Raw genomic sequence first — 15,080 nt, 5'->3', positions numbered from 1 at the left:
CTTGTTGTGGCTTCAGGCCCAACGCTTCCATATTCTTTCCTCTTCCATAGCTGCTGAAATATTTGTTTCCTTCAACTGCATTAATGTTGATTTGATTCTCTTCAACTGAAACATGTTGTCTTTCATGTTGCAACACCGTACCATTGAAAAAACATAACATTTTTCATAGAAAGCAACTAATAGGGTTTCTTCATAGTGACTATCCTATTTTCGCCGGTGGCAGCGTGTTAGAGTTTCTTCTTCCATGGCGGTGGTAGAGTGCGCTTCTGACAATGACAATGGCGGTGACGGCGGGGTTGCGCCGGTGGCAGGATATGTGATCTGCCCCCCAATTTGTTGGCCAAGGCTGCACTTTTCCCTGTGGTTGCTGGATTGTCACAGGGTTGCTTGCTTTGTGTTGTTATTTTGTTCTGGTTCTGTACTGTATTGTTAGGTTCTTCTTGGTTCCACTTCCACCCTCATAATGGATGAAGGAACCAAAACATACTACTATGTTTTTTGCTCCTGTTTTTTTTCTAACTTCTAACACATCTACCAAATGGACTAATATTGAACCTGTAAATTTAAAAACAAAAAAAAAGTTGTGTTTGGATTGATGGTTGAAAATGTAGCATTCATTTGTTGCACTTTATTCATTTGGATTATTACAGAGGGAAAATTTGGTTAGGCTTGTTGATCTTAGAACAGTGAAATTTGGAAAATTCAATTCAACATGGGCCATTTGAATGAGAATGATGTTGGTATGCACTTTTGGCAACTGCTGAGACTATAATACCTTTAGTGATCACCAAATTACCTTTTTATGGAAAGTACATTAAGAAAATCTTAAGAGTTAATTGAATTTTGTTGTAGGCTGGAGTAATTGCACCCCAAAGCTTGGAACATTTGCTACCTAGCATTCATGAGTGCCTTACCAGTAGTGATTGGGAAACACGTAAAGCAGCAGCTGAGGCATTGTGTTCCTTGGCTTTACATTCAAGCAGCTTCGACCGGTAAGGATGGTACAATGGTTTTCAAGACCTCACATGAAGACTTAGTTGAAAGTCTGTCCATTACCGGGCCAGTTTTAACCATCAGTTTTAAGAGCAAAAGATCAAATCTAACGGACAACACTTCTGCAAAAGCGGAATCTACATCATCTGCTTGAAGGCCATGCATTGCTTTACTGTAAGAAGTCAATACGACATTCTTATCTCTGCGAACCTTGTCACCAGCCATAGCTTCTGCAATCATTTCAGGGATGGCTACTCTTGTTTCTCTAGATGTTCCATTGTCTTCACCAGCAATTCGAATTGCTTCCAAGGTAGCTTCATCCTTAGAAGCTTGCCAGATGGGCATTGCTGTTTTCTCCTGAGATCTCCTGCTCCCCCCTTGATCACTGTCATGGATTGACTTCCATGATCTTCCATCAGCAGAACTACAAGTAAAAGCCCATCTTGAGGAAATCTGGGCATTTCTAGAAGCACCATACCCATCCCTCATTCCGAAAGCATTTCCATCAGATTGGGCAAATCTTTCACCAAATTGGATAGTTGAGTTTTCATATGCTGAAACTTCATTATTGGGCGATTGATTCTTTGCTTTTTCATCATCGAAGTTTTTTAAAAGTTAATGTATTCCTGTTTACAGATAGACCCCGTAAGAGGTAGCTTGACAGAGGCATTGCAATTGTGGAAAAAGATTGCAGGGAAAGGAGATGGATCTCCTAATGGTACAAACCCCTTGTCTTGTTTTAGGCATATTTGATTTTTCTGTTGTACTCCCTTGTCCTGATTTATCTTAGTGATGATTGTTTTTATGCTTTAGATGGTGGGAATCCTGAATCAGCTGTTTCGTCAGAAACAAGTGACCTGAAAAAAGAAATTTTTGAAGAGAGGAAGTCTGATCCCCAAGTAAAGGAACCATCAACTAGTTCTTCAAACACGGATTTGACTACTAAAGCCAAATCGGCTGGCATCTCAGAGAAGGCAGTTGTAATATTAAAAAAGGAAGCTCCTGTCTTGAGTGATAAGGAACTAAACCCAGAGTTTTTCCAAAAACATGAAAAAAGGGGCTCAGATGATTTACCAGTGGAAGTAGTTGTTCCTCGTAGATGCCTCAATACTTCAAGCTCAAACAATGAGGAAGAATCAGAGGCAAGTGCAAAAGATTCAAAAGAAGGAAGAACTTCCATTGGAAACATCCCAAATGATGATTCCAAACAAAGATTAATGCGGATGGAAAGGCAACAGGTTGATCTGATGAACATGCTGCAGGTATGTTCAGTATGGCCCAAAAAAATTAGTTCTGGTATATATGTTCTTCGTAAGTGATAAATGCTTACAATTTTGCAGGCTTTCATGGATCAATCTCGTGATAGCATGGTGTCTCTAGAAAACAGCGTACGGAGACTTGAGAGAACTGTTGAAGTCATGTCTTGGCCTTCTAGCAAGTACAATGGTTTTAATGATTACTCCAGTGCTAAGTATGGAAGAGGTGGCGATGATCGTATCCAATTTGGTGAAAGATTCGCCCAATCTGATGGAAATGCTTTCGGAATGAGGGATGGGTATGGTGCTTCTAGAAATGGCCAGATTTCCTCAAGATGGGCTTTTACTGGTAGTTCTGCTGATGGAAGATCATGGAAGTCAGTCCATAACAGTGATCTAGGGGGGAGCAGGAGATCTCAGGAGAAAACAGCAATGCCCATCTGGCAAGCTTCTAAGGATGAAGCTACCTTGGAAGCAATTTGAATTGCTGGTGAAGACAATGGAACATCTAGAGAAACAAGAGTAACAATCCCTAAAATGACTGCAGAAGCTATGGCTGGTTACAAGGTTCGCAGAGATAAGAATGTCGTATTGACTTCTTGGAGTAAAGCAATGCATGCCCTTCAAGCAGATGATGTAGATTCCGCTTTTGCAGAAGTGTTGCTCCTTAGAATTGATCTTTTGCTCTTAAAACTGATGGTTGAAACGGGCCCGGTAATGGACAGACTTTCAAATAAGGCTTCATGTGAGGTCTTGAAAACCATTGGAGATCCTTAGAGGACCCGAGCCTGTATGACCTCTGCTTGTCTTGGATTCAACAGGTATGACTTTTCCTCTGTTTAAATTTCCTTTTTTAAGTCTGGATATGTAGATTCTGCCATTGCATTGTACACTTTGGGAAAACAGAGCAACGAGTTAGTTGTAAGGGGATATATTCTTTCACTTCTGACTCCTGGGTTCCTAATAGGTCTCAAGTTGTGGAAGCCATTGATGTTTTGTTGAGTCATGTTAGTTGGAGGGCTTGCATACAACCTGTTTCTTATGTATATTATAAGCTAGACAATTTACTTTTAGTCCCAATGACATAGATCCCCCCCCCCCGCCTTGTTGAAGATCACTGCAATTTCTCAACGCCATAATTTATGAACCAATTTAGAAGTCATTGTGCTGTGATTATAATACCTGCCTGGATTAGCATGATGGCACAGCAAAGTTGTGGTCAATCTGGAATTCTGGATGTGATCAGCACTCTTGCATGCTTGCTTTTTTTTTCTTCTGTTGCTTTATGTCTTTTATCTGAGACTTAAAATACTGAATTCATGGTTTCAGCTGTTGGAGATAATATTGGAAAATGACCCTGATACTTTTGGCATTCTCATGGAAGTGAAGAAAGATCTCTTGCTGAATTTATATGGAGTTTCAACCTATGAGGACTGGGAAGGTGTACCACCACATGAGCTTTTATTGCAGTTGGCGTCAGCATGGAAAATTGATCTACAACAGCTTGACTTATGCTAACTTTTAATTTGACTGTTCAGAACAAATTGATCTACAACAGCGACAAATAGCTTTTTTTGGTTTCAACAACATGACAAAGAGCTCGTACAGAACAAATCATGCTAGTTTTAATTAGCCTCTCATATATTGGATTTTTGAGTTGGGGTGATACTTTTTTATTGTTCTAGTTTTCTACTTGGATGGTATTTAGTGTAGGGTTTGAAATATATATCTTGTTTAGGTTTTAAGCTTCCACACAAATTCATGCTCCTTTTTCTCTATTGCATCTTGGTTCATCAAGTGTCCAACTAGGCTGCTTAAAAACATTGTACAAATTGTGACTAATGAACAAATCTATATGTAATTTGTTCTTGATCACTACATTCATTTGTACCATTTGCACTTGTCAAGTGTAAAAAGTAGAGGATGGTCATGCTTTATAGGTATTGAGAAACACACCACCTATTCTACTTTTAAATTGGTTTCGGAAATCCATATTTGAAGAACACAGAAACCTAAATTAAAAAAAAAAAATAGGCATAAGTAGTTTGAGATAATATTTGTTATATTGATAACTACACAAATGTAATATTATTAGAGTTTAATGAATATGCACTGACAGTGTAAAATAGTTTTACACAGACATCCAATTGAATTCCGCCAAATCAGAAAATATCTTATTCTCTTAATTAAAATTAAAGTCAAATGTAATTATCTCTCCTATGTGGCATGCTTTAATTGGATGACTGTGTAAAACTATTTTACACAGTCAGTGCATATCCATTAAACTCATATTATTATCACTTTATTGTTGTTCTTTTTTTTTGAAAGACTTTATTGTTGTTCATTAAGATGTTAGTAGGCAATGATGAAAATATCATTGATGGTGCATGAAGAAAAACGGATGGTGAGAAAAGCTATGCCCCTCAATTTCAATTAGCTATAGCTTTCTTGAAGAAGCTACATCTTCAAATCCAAATAATACCCACAACTCCTATACTTGTTATAATCATCAATATCAATTAATTATAAAAGAAGAACTTTCATCAGGCAAATTTGATGAGGTTTCACTTCCATATTAATTCTCATTTGAGCTTCTCTTATGTTGACACGTGTCACACTTAATTACTAAATAAAATCTTGACATATTTTATTTCAAAATCAAATCAATCTTGACCTATTTTGATTTAAATCTGAGAAACTTTTTCATAAAATGTAATTTTTTTAAAGATTTACCCTAATTATCTAAGATTTACCTAGATAAAGTAAAAAACAAAAAAATACCATAAAAATTAATTAATAAAAACTATCAAAATCTACCAAATCACAATAAAAACTCATAAAATTCCGAATTAAATAAAAATCCAAAAATTTAATAAAATTTAATTAATATTCTAAAAATAAACTTTTTCTTCACCTAAAATTTATTTTCATAAACAAATCTTGAAACCGATTTTCTAAAGATAATTTAAAATCTGAGATTTTTTTTTCATAAAATTTTAAAATTTTAAAAGATTTGCTCTAATTATCTAAGATTTACCTAGATTAAATAAAAAACTAAAAATTCAATAAAAATACCATAAAAATTAATTAATAAAAACTATCAAATAACAATAAAAATTCATAAAATCCTTAATTACATAAAAATCCGAAAAATCAATAAAAATAACATAAAATTTAATTAATACTCTAAAAATAATTAATAAAAACTATCAAAATCTACCAAATCACAATAAAAACTCATAAAATTTTAAATTAAATAAAAATCCGAAAATTCAATAAAAATACCATAAAATTTAATTAATACTCTAAAAATAAATCTAAAATAAAATAAAAGAGAAAAAAATAAGAAATAAACAACTTAAATCCTAATCAAATCTAAAATTTAAAAATGTACTAATTAAAGATAGATTAAAACTATCAAAATCTAGCAAATCACAGTAAAATTCATAAAATCCCGAATTAAATAAAAATCCGAAAATTCAATAAAAATAACATAAAAATTAATTAATACTCTCAAAATAAAATAAAAGACCCAAGATAAAAAACACTAGTAAATTAATTGACGTATCAAATACAATAGACATATTCCCCGTGCAACACGCGGGTAAAAAAACGCTAGTTAATTATTCATTATAACAATCAAATTTTGAGTTAGGCTATGTTTGACACGTTTAGCTTATAAGCTAGCTGATAGCTGAAAAGCTAGCTGATAGGTTGATAGCTGAAAAGCTAGCTAGCTTAAAGTTGATAAGCTAGTTGAAAGCTGAAAAGCTACATAATTATAACAAAAGTGTTTGGTAAAACTAGCTGTTGAACAAGCTGAAATTGTAAAATGACATACTTGTATAATTATTTTTATATTTAACATTACTTTATTTTCACATTAATACCTATAGGATATTAATATTAAAATTATTATAACTTTAAATATTTTAATTTGACTCAATTTATTTATAATCTTAAAAATAGGTTTTCTGAAGGACAATTAATATTAATTTTTACTTATTTTATTTAAACATTAATACTTTTATGGTGGAATTTTAATAAAATAATAAGGATAAAAATGACAATAAATTAAATAAGCTATAAGCTACCTCAGATAGCTAATAGCTTTAAGCTACTGAAATAAGTTCATTCACTAAACACTTTTATAGAGCTTTTAAGCTAGTCAAATAAGTTTTAAGCTAGTCAAATAAGCTATAAGCTAGCTGAAATGACATGCCAAACATAGTCTTAGTGTTTCCTTTCACAATTATGTTTAACCCCAAAGTTAATTCAGGGATTAAGGTGGGCCATTTAATATCAAGTGAACATAATCTGGTAAATAGCTAAGTTGGTCCCTGAATGTGTTACCTGCCTTCAAGTTGCTCCCTAAATTTCTAAAATGCATCCCACAGTCTCTGGATGTGGCAAAATGCATTCAAATTAGTCCATGACGTTAAAAATCTTAACAGACGTTAACGGACACGCTGACATGTCACGATTTTTTTTCACTTGGAAATTCCACGTAGGAAAGAGATTTGACCGAAATTAAATCTTCAATTTAGTCCATGTGGTTGAAAAAATATCTTTCTATCCCCATCTTCCTCTACCTTGTAAGATCAAGATTTGGTCATGTGGTACAACTCTATGTTTTGATGATAACAAGTATTTATTTGTGGATGAACAATTATGATACTCTAACGTTTGTCTTGAGTATTTTGACAAACAGGTTCTGATTCTGATACCAAAAGATATATTCATCAGAAGATCTGAAGACCAGAAGATCTGAAGATCAGAAGTTCTAAAGATCAGAAGATCTGAAGACCAGAAGATCTGAGGATCAGAAGATCAGAAGTTCTGAAGATCAGAAGATCTGAAGACCAGAAGATCTGAAGATCAGAAGTTCTGAAGATCTGAAGACCAGAAGATCAGAAGATCTGAAGACCAGAAGATCTGAGGATCAGAAGATCTGAGGATCAGAAGATCTGAAGACCAGAAGCTCTGAAGGTCCAGAAGCTCTGAAGGTCTAGAAGCAGAAGTTACGAAGGTCAGAGGATCCAAGCTTCCCTCTGACTCTGATCACCAAGCTTCACAAGTTCCAACACGAAGCATTCCTCTAATCAGAAGTCATTGGTTAAAGGCAAATGTCTCTATCAAGAAGTACAAGAGCAGTGTACTATTCTGAAAAGCCTACCTACCAAGGTTCAGCCACAGCAGGTTCTGGAAGTTCCAGAAATGCCCTCCAACGGTCATATTCTCTCAACAGAAATATCATTTGCACCTTGGACTATAAAAGGCTGAAGAAAAGAAGAAAGCTAAGAGAGAGAAATCAAGAGCTGCAATACAAGAAAAGATTCAAGCCTCTACTTTCTTCATCTGTTCTTATTTAGTTTACACCCAGCTTATTTAGAAGCAAATCTTTGTAAACACCAACCTCAAACAGTTGTTTGATTTTCCTTAAGGGACCGGGTAGGTCAGTATCCTTAAGAAGACTAAGAGAGTGAATCTTAGTGGTGATTCCTTTAGGAGATCAAGGTTGATCGGATCCTAGAGTAGACTAAGAGAGTGAATCTTAGTGCGAGCTAAGCCAGTGTATTGTTAGTCACTTGTAGGTTTCAAGTGCGGTTGTAACATATACCTGATTAGTGGATTGCCTTCATTCTAAGAAGGAAGAAATCACCTTAACGGGTGGACTGGATTAGCTTGAGGGATTTATCAAGTGAACCAGGATAAAATACTTGTGTGCTTTTCTCTTCTCTCTATCTTTATCCGCTGCACCTTCTATCTCAGGGAAACCCAAAAGATTTACTTTAAATCTTAAGGGGAAAGCTTTTATATTCAAAACTCTATTCAACCCCCCCTTCTAGTCGTTTTTCACACCTTCATACCTCTCCCCACCACCATCACCCTCTCTTCCTCCCACCTTCCTCCCTAACCGTGCAAAAATCCCAACTCAAAAACCGTGATGGTGGATATAAATAACTGGACATAAATTTTGTCCTAAACTTTTATAAATTTTAATCCTACACACTAATTTTTTTAATTATATTCACAACTGACATTTCTATAATCAAATTGACCTCCCCGTTATCCAGACATCTCTTCTCTTGTTGCATAGTGACACTTTCTGTTTCTTTTTAAAGAGGAGAATAAGGGTTTGTGTGGGCTTTTTCTTGGGCCTTTTAGCTTGTAGCTTTTTGGCAAAGCTTGGAGTATAATTACTAGTTTTTTGGCAATGCCCTTAAACGAAATATTATCTCTAGTGCCCTACTGGTAATCTAGCTAAGAAACATAAAAGTTGGTGGTCCTGTGAGTGCGTACACAATCAGACCTGACCATAGCTGGCAACAGATTGTATGGTTTATTGGTATTCATGGCCCATTATCTATTCAAAGAACAGCCATTGACAAATAAAAAACTAAATTCTAAATTTATTGAGATAAGCTATTTTGCATTTTTTAGATTTTTACCATTTTTTTCATTTTAAGACTTTTATTTTTTTAACTAAATAACTACTAAATAAAAAAGGCAACATTTAGGTGTTTACAGTGGGCGAAGTATTATATATGTGTTATTTGTGGGTCGGATTGTTTGGAGTTTGTGAATCCGATGAAGAGGAACCCAGTTCGACTTTCATGTTCATGGTAGTGCTTTGATCGATCTGCATCTTCTTATCTCATGTGATTAAGAGGTTCGCATTCATCATGTGCGTCATGATGCCATTGCTTATGCAGATTGCCTCAGTGCGTTTTGCTGGAATTAGCCTCTCCTCCAAATTTAATTTTTTTTTTTTGGCTAGAGATCTGTTAACTCCGTAGTTTTGTTGTTTATTTTTCCTCTTAAAAAAGTTAATTTCATTTGTTATATTTACAGAGATATGTTACGTGATTAAAAAGGTCCATGTTAGTATTTTAAAACAAATACAATAATTCCTCAACTGCTATAACACAATGTGTTCAAGTAACGATTACAATTACAATTTGCATTTTGCAACCTACAAAGATGAAGCCTGAAGGCACAGTTTGTATATTTGGACAGATGATAGAATTTAGAACAAAAAATAATTGAGTTAAACTATATGGAAGACTAATGCATATATTGTTATTATTTTTATTTTTTCTTCATTAGTAGTATGTTCAATGTAAACCTTTGGTTTTACCACAACCCATGATGGACAAGGGAAGCTTTCCAACCCTCTCAATCCCTTCTTCAAAAACCACTCCCATTCCCATATAGAAATGAGACTCTATATGGCAATGGAAAGCCCACACACCAGGATTATTTGCCTTAAACCTCAGAGCAGTCCAACCAAAAGGATGCACTGGCACAGTGTTCTTCATAATGGGGTTCATCAAGTTATAACTTTTTGGATCCTTGTTCATGTCAAACTTGCCTTTCCCATACCCAAGCACCCAAAAATCATGCCCATGAAGGTGCCATGGATGTGTCTCACTGTTGTTTTTATTCATAGTATTGGCATTTTGAAGCACAACATCCACTGTTGTGTTGAATTTCAGCCTGTAAATGCCATTGCTGGAAGTGGCATTTGTGTTCTTTGACACATTGAAAATGTCATAATGAACAAAATCATAGTTTTCTGGAGGAGGTGTTTGGTCAAATGCATCGGTTATGTTCTGTTTGAGTGCAACAAGATAAGGAGTGTGAGGGAGTGAGAATGAGACATTATTCACAGACCAACGGCGATAACCGTTTATGGTGTTTTGTGTGTTGAGGAGTACTATAACTCTGTCTGAGGTTGCAGGGGGTTTGTTTATGTAACTTTTATGAGATTTGATTGCAAGGCTTTGAGCTATTCTCGGCTCGGCATTATCCCAAGCAGGTGGTGGGGGTGGAGAAGTTGGTGGCAAACGCCTCGGGTGGTTGGGGTAGTAGTTGAAAATGGCTAAACCTGGTGGTGTGGTTCTGTTTCTGCTAACAACATTTGAGGTGATCCAATAATTCCTTGATGGGTCTTGATCAGCTTTCACAAGAACTGAATATGTCTCACCAGAGTATATGAAGAGGTTCTGAACCACAAAAGTATCAACATAGTGGCCATCTGCTTCTACAACTGTCATGTTATGGCCCTGCATCATCACAAATAGAAGCAAGATTAAGCAACCAAAAAGAATTTGTGTGTTTGGATTAGCGTAAGCAGAATTAATTCTAATAAGTATTGATTTGCTAAAATTGTGTATGTTAAATGTGAATTAAAAAGTGATTTTTGTATTGTAATGTTACAAAATTCAATTGTAAAATCTTATAATTAATTATATTTGAAGTAGAAGCAAGTGGCAAGTAGAATTGATTCGTGACCCATGAGATCAATTTTACCGGTTAGAATTTATTTTTACCAAGTAGAATTGATTACTTAAAAAATGATTTTGTTTTCAAAACATAGACTTAGTGTATTCCTTATCAGGTAATCACAAGATCAATTATCACAGAGTAAAGTCATTTTTTGATGATTCAAGATTTTACAATTGGAATTCACAAAATTATGCTACAAAAATCACTTTTTTCATAAATATATCTAAACATAAACCACTTCATTTTCAAACCATTTTTACCATTTTCAAACCATTTTTACCATTTTTATAGATAAAATTAATTATGGCAATGCTGATTCAAGAATTATGACACTTGAGATGAGAATGATTTACCTCTATTTGGAAACTGAGTGCTGATAAAGCTGTCAAGCTACCAATTCTGAGTCTGTATGTTTTTCCTGGGATCACAGTTTGCACAAAGGGAGAGCATTGAGGGCTTGACGTGTTACATGAGCCAGGGTTTGAGCTTATAGATGCAGAGCAATTGAATCTTCCTTTTCCATGAATCAAAAGTGACTGTGGGAACCAAATATGCCAAAAAAAAAAAACCAACAGTTAGATAGTTGAAGAAATTGAAAAGCAAAAAATATGGTAGAACTTGAATTGAAATAGTCCTGAGTACTGATCAGTTGCCCAATTTACCTCAGGTTCATTCACCCATTGAAAAGGAATTGAAGACAATCCAGCAGCTTGTTCATAAGTGCTATGGTGATACCAATCATTCAGGATAATACTTCGATCAAGGTCATAAGTGAAGGGTTCAGGGTCACGAGATGCCACTCGGATTAAACCATATAGCCCTGCTTCCCTTTGCATTCCATAGTGAGAATGGTATAGATATGTACCAGGCTGTAATAACATAAAAGATGCAAGTAAATTAGATATCAAATAAAACAGTTTTGATGTTATCATTGTTGTGATCAATATATGAGTAATGATTCCTGCACATCAGCATAGGGCAGATACCGCCGATAGACACTCAGAGTGAGAAAACATGCATGAATAGATGTTTTCTTTCATCTTTTAGAATTTAGAATTGAAAAATCAAGTGCATGCTTGAAATATATTTTAAAAACTAAGGTGATACTAAAATCATACTGAACATATATAAATTCTTAGTTTCTCTTCTACCTACCATAATTTTGTATTTGTTGCAGTTTTTCAACAAGTTTACAAACATACACCATATAAAAAACAAGGAATTTAATATAGTTAAAGTTCAACTTTTATGACATACCCTGTCAACAACAAACTGATAAACAAAGGTGTCTCCAGGCAGTATGGGACATTGAGTCACACCTTCTGTTCCATCAAACCAAGGAGTTCCAATCTGCCATGTACAAATCACACATGATTAATCCATTAGCACACAAAAAAAAGTTTAAATCAACCATAAAAGAACCAATTTAATAGCATATTCCGAAACTATTTACAATTGATTCTAAACTCAAAATTAATTTTGGAAAGCTTCCTGAATAGCTTCTGGGGCTCGTAACTGATTATGGGGAAAATGAAGCTAATTCTAACCTGTCTGATCCCATGCCAATGGATGGCAAGGTTTTCTGTGAGTAAACTGTTGTTAACTTCAACAATGATAGTGTCACCCTCCTGTGCCTGGATGGTGGGTCCTGGGGTCCTTCCATTGATGGTGATAACCACCTTCTTAAAGCAATCAGGGGACTTATACTCATACTTCACCTCCCATTTGTAATGTCTAACTTTAGCCTCAGCTAAGAAGAAATTCGCCAAGACGAAGAAGAAACACAGAACCAACAATTTTGGTGTGGCCCTTAAGCTTAGTTGAAGATCAAGCAGCATGTTGAATTGAACCAATAATCAAGGATGTGTAATATTTTCTAGACCGCCACAAGAGAGATAAATGGTAAGTAATGAAGAAGTGATAGTCTACGGAAAACGATGCATTAAATTTGATGATTCATGTGTGTACATTTATGGCATTGGATTGTCTTTAAATAATGTTGAGCACTGATGAATTATTATCATATTGCGGTCAAACTATACTGATGGAAGAAAATTCTGGGATATGATTGAGATTTTTATTTTTTTCTTTCTCAGCGTGTTGACCAAAGGATATTATTTGCGTGTGAGCTTCCTTACTTCCTTATTGATTTATATATAGATTGGCTTTGAACATGTCAATGTCAAGGTATGGAGCAGGTAAACATAAGAAGGAAACTTTCATGAACTGATCTATTAAATGGATCGGGCTTAACATCTCAATCTTGACATGGTTAATAGTAAGAGTTAAAGAATTAGTCGTTAATGAGGTTGAGAATTACAAATAGATGGAGAAAATGTCAATGCTTTGTTAACCCTTCTTTTCTGTTTACACGTGATAATTAGAAAGATAAATGAGTAATATATTATGTGATGTGCATGAAATAACGAAATGTAGAAAAAATAGAAAAAAATGAGTGAAAATAAGATGGAAAGAAAAATAAAGTGTGAATAAATAGTTACTCAAAAAATTCTTAAAAAGTTTACGTACCTTAAAATGAGTTAAAGTATTACCTTTCACTAAACATGTTTTAGTTGGATCCCTTGGCCCTTGCAAATCCCTTGAGAATGCAATCTTTAATCTTTGATAACAAATTCGGATTATGATTGGATATTGGTTTACATTCATTAGTGTAAAGACTAAAGAGACATTAGCCTTCATTTTGATTTCAAAGCTACTATCATACACTCACTATAAGAAAACCGCTATTATCGCAACAGTTTGTAATATAGTTTTATCGAAAAGAAAAAAAAACCGACATCTAAAAAATCGTAGATATTAAGCTTGTTGGTAAATTACCAACGGCCTTGGAAAAAAATATATGATGATCTAGATGGTTGGTGTTTTTCTTTTCCTACCCCACTCCATAAATGTGGAGTATTTTACTAAATGTGACGATGTTTTCAGAATTTTTTTTGTTTACATGGGAAGAAATCAGAATTTTACTTTAGCAATTAACTAAAACGAGACTTCTATCATTATTCGGAAAAAAGGCACAATTAACCCTTAATTTATTCCACATTGTGAAATTAAAAATATAAAAGTGTCGGTTACTTCAATGTTCCACTAACGCAACTTGTAAAATTAACTTCATTAATCATCAAGTTGAATTCTTAAAAACAAAATGTGCAAGTTACACATAGACACACTGTCTTATTGTTAAAACTATAGTACGTTTTGCTCTCAACTCTCAAGGACAGGAGATCCTGATAAAGATTGTCCTTTTCTCGAATTAACGCGTTGCCGTTTTCCACATATTAGCACTATCTTTCCTTATATGATTAACACAAATAACTCATCTTCTTAAACATTTAAGAGCTCAATCTTTGAGTTGTGGGGATAAAAAAGATTTGTTGAAAGAGTTCTACTTACTTAATGTAATATTCAAGCTTTAACGGTTTAATGTCATGATTATCGGCTCTGATGATATATTAGGATAAAAAAAATTGTATAATTTAAGAGTTTTTAATTGGAGAGCATCCTACCACTTAGTGTACCGATAATGATGCGGAAATTAATCTTATAGCTATCAGTTGTAGGGATTCGGTTAATACCAAAAACAAGTTGCAGTGTCTTCCGTTTGACTTTTAACTTGATTTTAAATATTCAAAATATTTGACAAAAATTGACTTGATCAGATTCCTAAAACAAGCTTTAAATGAACCCAATGTTTGAAGGAATACTTCAGATAATCATTGTCATAAAAGAGAACTTGCTTGACTTAGCTACCGTTCTGAATAATTCACCATCGCGAAATCCACCGGAAATACACCAAAAAATACCCAAGAAAACGAAAAGCAAATAACTTGGGATATATTTATTTGGGAAAAAACTTTTTGGAATATAATGGAAAAGAAAATAGAAAGGCAATGGTGAAGGTTATTTATTTTGTTTCTGTCAAAGAAAAAGAAAAATTTATTAAAATACATTTTTTTAATCTATCCAATACATTACCAACTTCTTTCTATTAGATTAAAAAAGATAAAATTGATTTAGAACTTAATATAATATATCTAAATGATTTCTTCTTATTTTCCGTGACCAATTAAGAAATCTAATTACATGCACAAATTTATTATGGACTTTTTCTCAGCCATCTTTTGTTGAACCTCAAACGACAGGGCTTTCAGCCCTTTCATACTTATCTATATATTGGCTACATAATCAGTGCTTCTACAGAAACTTCTATTCACTAAGTAAAAGTTATTCAAAATTTTCTTTAGATTTGCTTGAATACTTGAAATTTTCCCAAACATCATTGTCGATAATTGTCTCATTCTAAAGTCTAAACTCTAAACTCTCCCCGCACCCAATACGATAATATTGAGTAACTGGTGATTTTTAGGTGAAGAATAAAATCTAATTTTATAAATTAAACATGTTGTGTCTCTAAAATTAGAATAGAATGGTTTTATTTTAATACACAAAATAAGTAAGCTGGGTGGTCTTTTATTTTATGAAAGGGGTTGGGCCTAAATTAAATATTAGCCTATTAGGGTT

The 15,080-nt window shown here is 34.1% G+C and overlaps 1 protein-coding gene and 1 pseudogene across 1 annotated transcript; one reads left to right on the top strand and one right to left on the bottom strand.

The window, feature by feature from the left end:
* Positions 1 to 1,611: 1,611 nt before the first annotated feature.
* LOC130713402 (microtubule-associated protein TORTIFOLIA1-like) lies at positions 1,612 to 3,767 on the top strand (annotated as a pseudogene).
* A 5,385-nt stretch (positions 3,768 to 9,152) lies between these two features.
* LOC130715047 (L-ascorbate oxidase) lies at positions 9,153 to 12,517 on the bottom strand. The gene is made up of 5 exons (XM_057565039.1): positions 12,089 to 12,517; positions 11,799 to 11,891; positions 11,204 to 11,410; positions 10,895 to 11,077; positions 9,153 to 10,318 (listed from the first exon to the last, which is right to left on the bottom strand). The coding sequence occupies exons 1-5, from the start codon at positions 12,377 to 12,379 to the stop codon at positions 9,368 to 9,370; spliced, it is 1,725 nt and encodes a 574-aa protein (XP_057421022.1). The 5' UTR covers positions 12,380 to 12,517; the 3' UTR covers positions 9,153 to 9,367.
* Positions 12,518 to 15,080: the final 2,563 nt, after the last annotated feature.

This window comes from Lotus japonicus, chromosome 4 (assembly GCF_012489685.1).
Source record: "Lotus japonicus ecotype B-129 chromosome 4, LjGifu_v1.2".
In the NCBI taxonomy this organism is placed as follows: Eukaryota; Viridiplantae; Streptophyta; class Magnoliopsida; order Fabales; family Fabaceae; genus Lotus; species Lotus japonicus.
The sequence above is the reverse complement of the archived record's forward strand: the minus strand, read 5'-3'. Positions and strand labels throughout refer to the sequence as shown.

Excerpts from the sequence above, each read along its gene's own strand:
- LOC130715047 (XM_057565039.1), bottom strand. The coding sequence starts at position 12,379 with ATGCTGCTTGATCTTCAACTAAGCTTAAGGGCCACACCAAAATTGTTG. Across the intron at positions 11,892-12,088 it reads ATTGGCATGGGATCAGACAG|ATTGGAACTCCTTGGTTTGA; the intron begins GTTAGAATTAGC and ends TGTACATGGCAG. Across the intron at positions 11,411-11,798 it reads ATCAGTTTGTTGTTGACAGG|CCTGGTACATATCTATACCA; the intron begins GTATGTCATAAA and ends ATGTTATTACAG.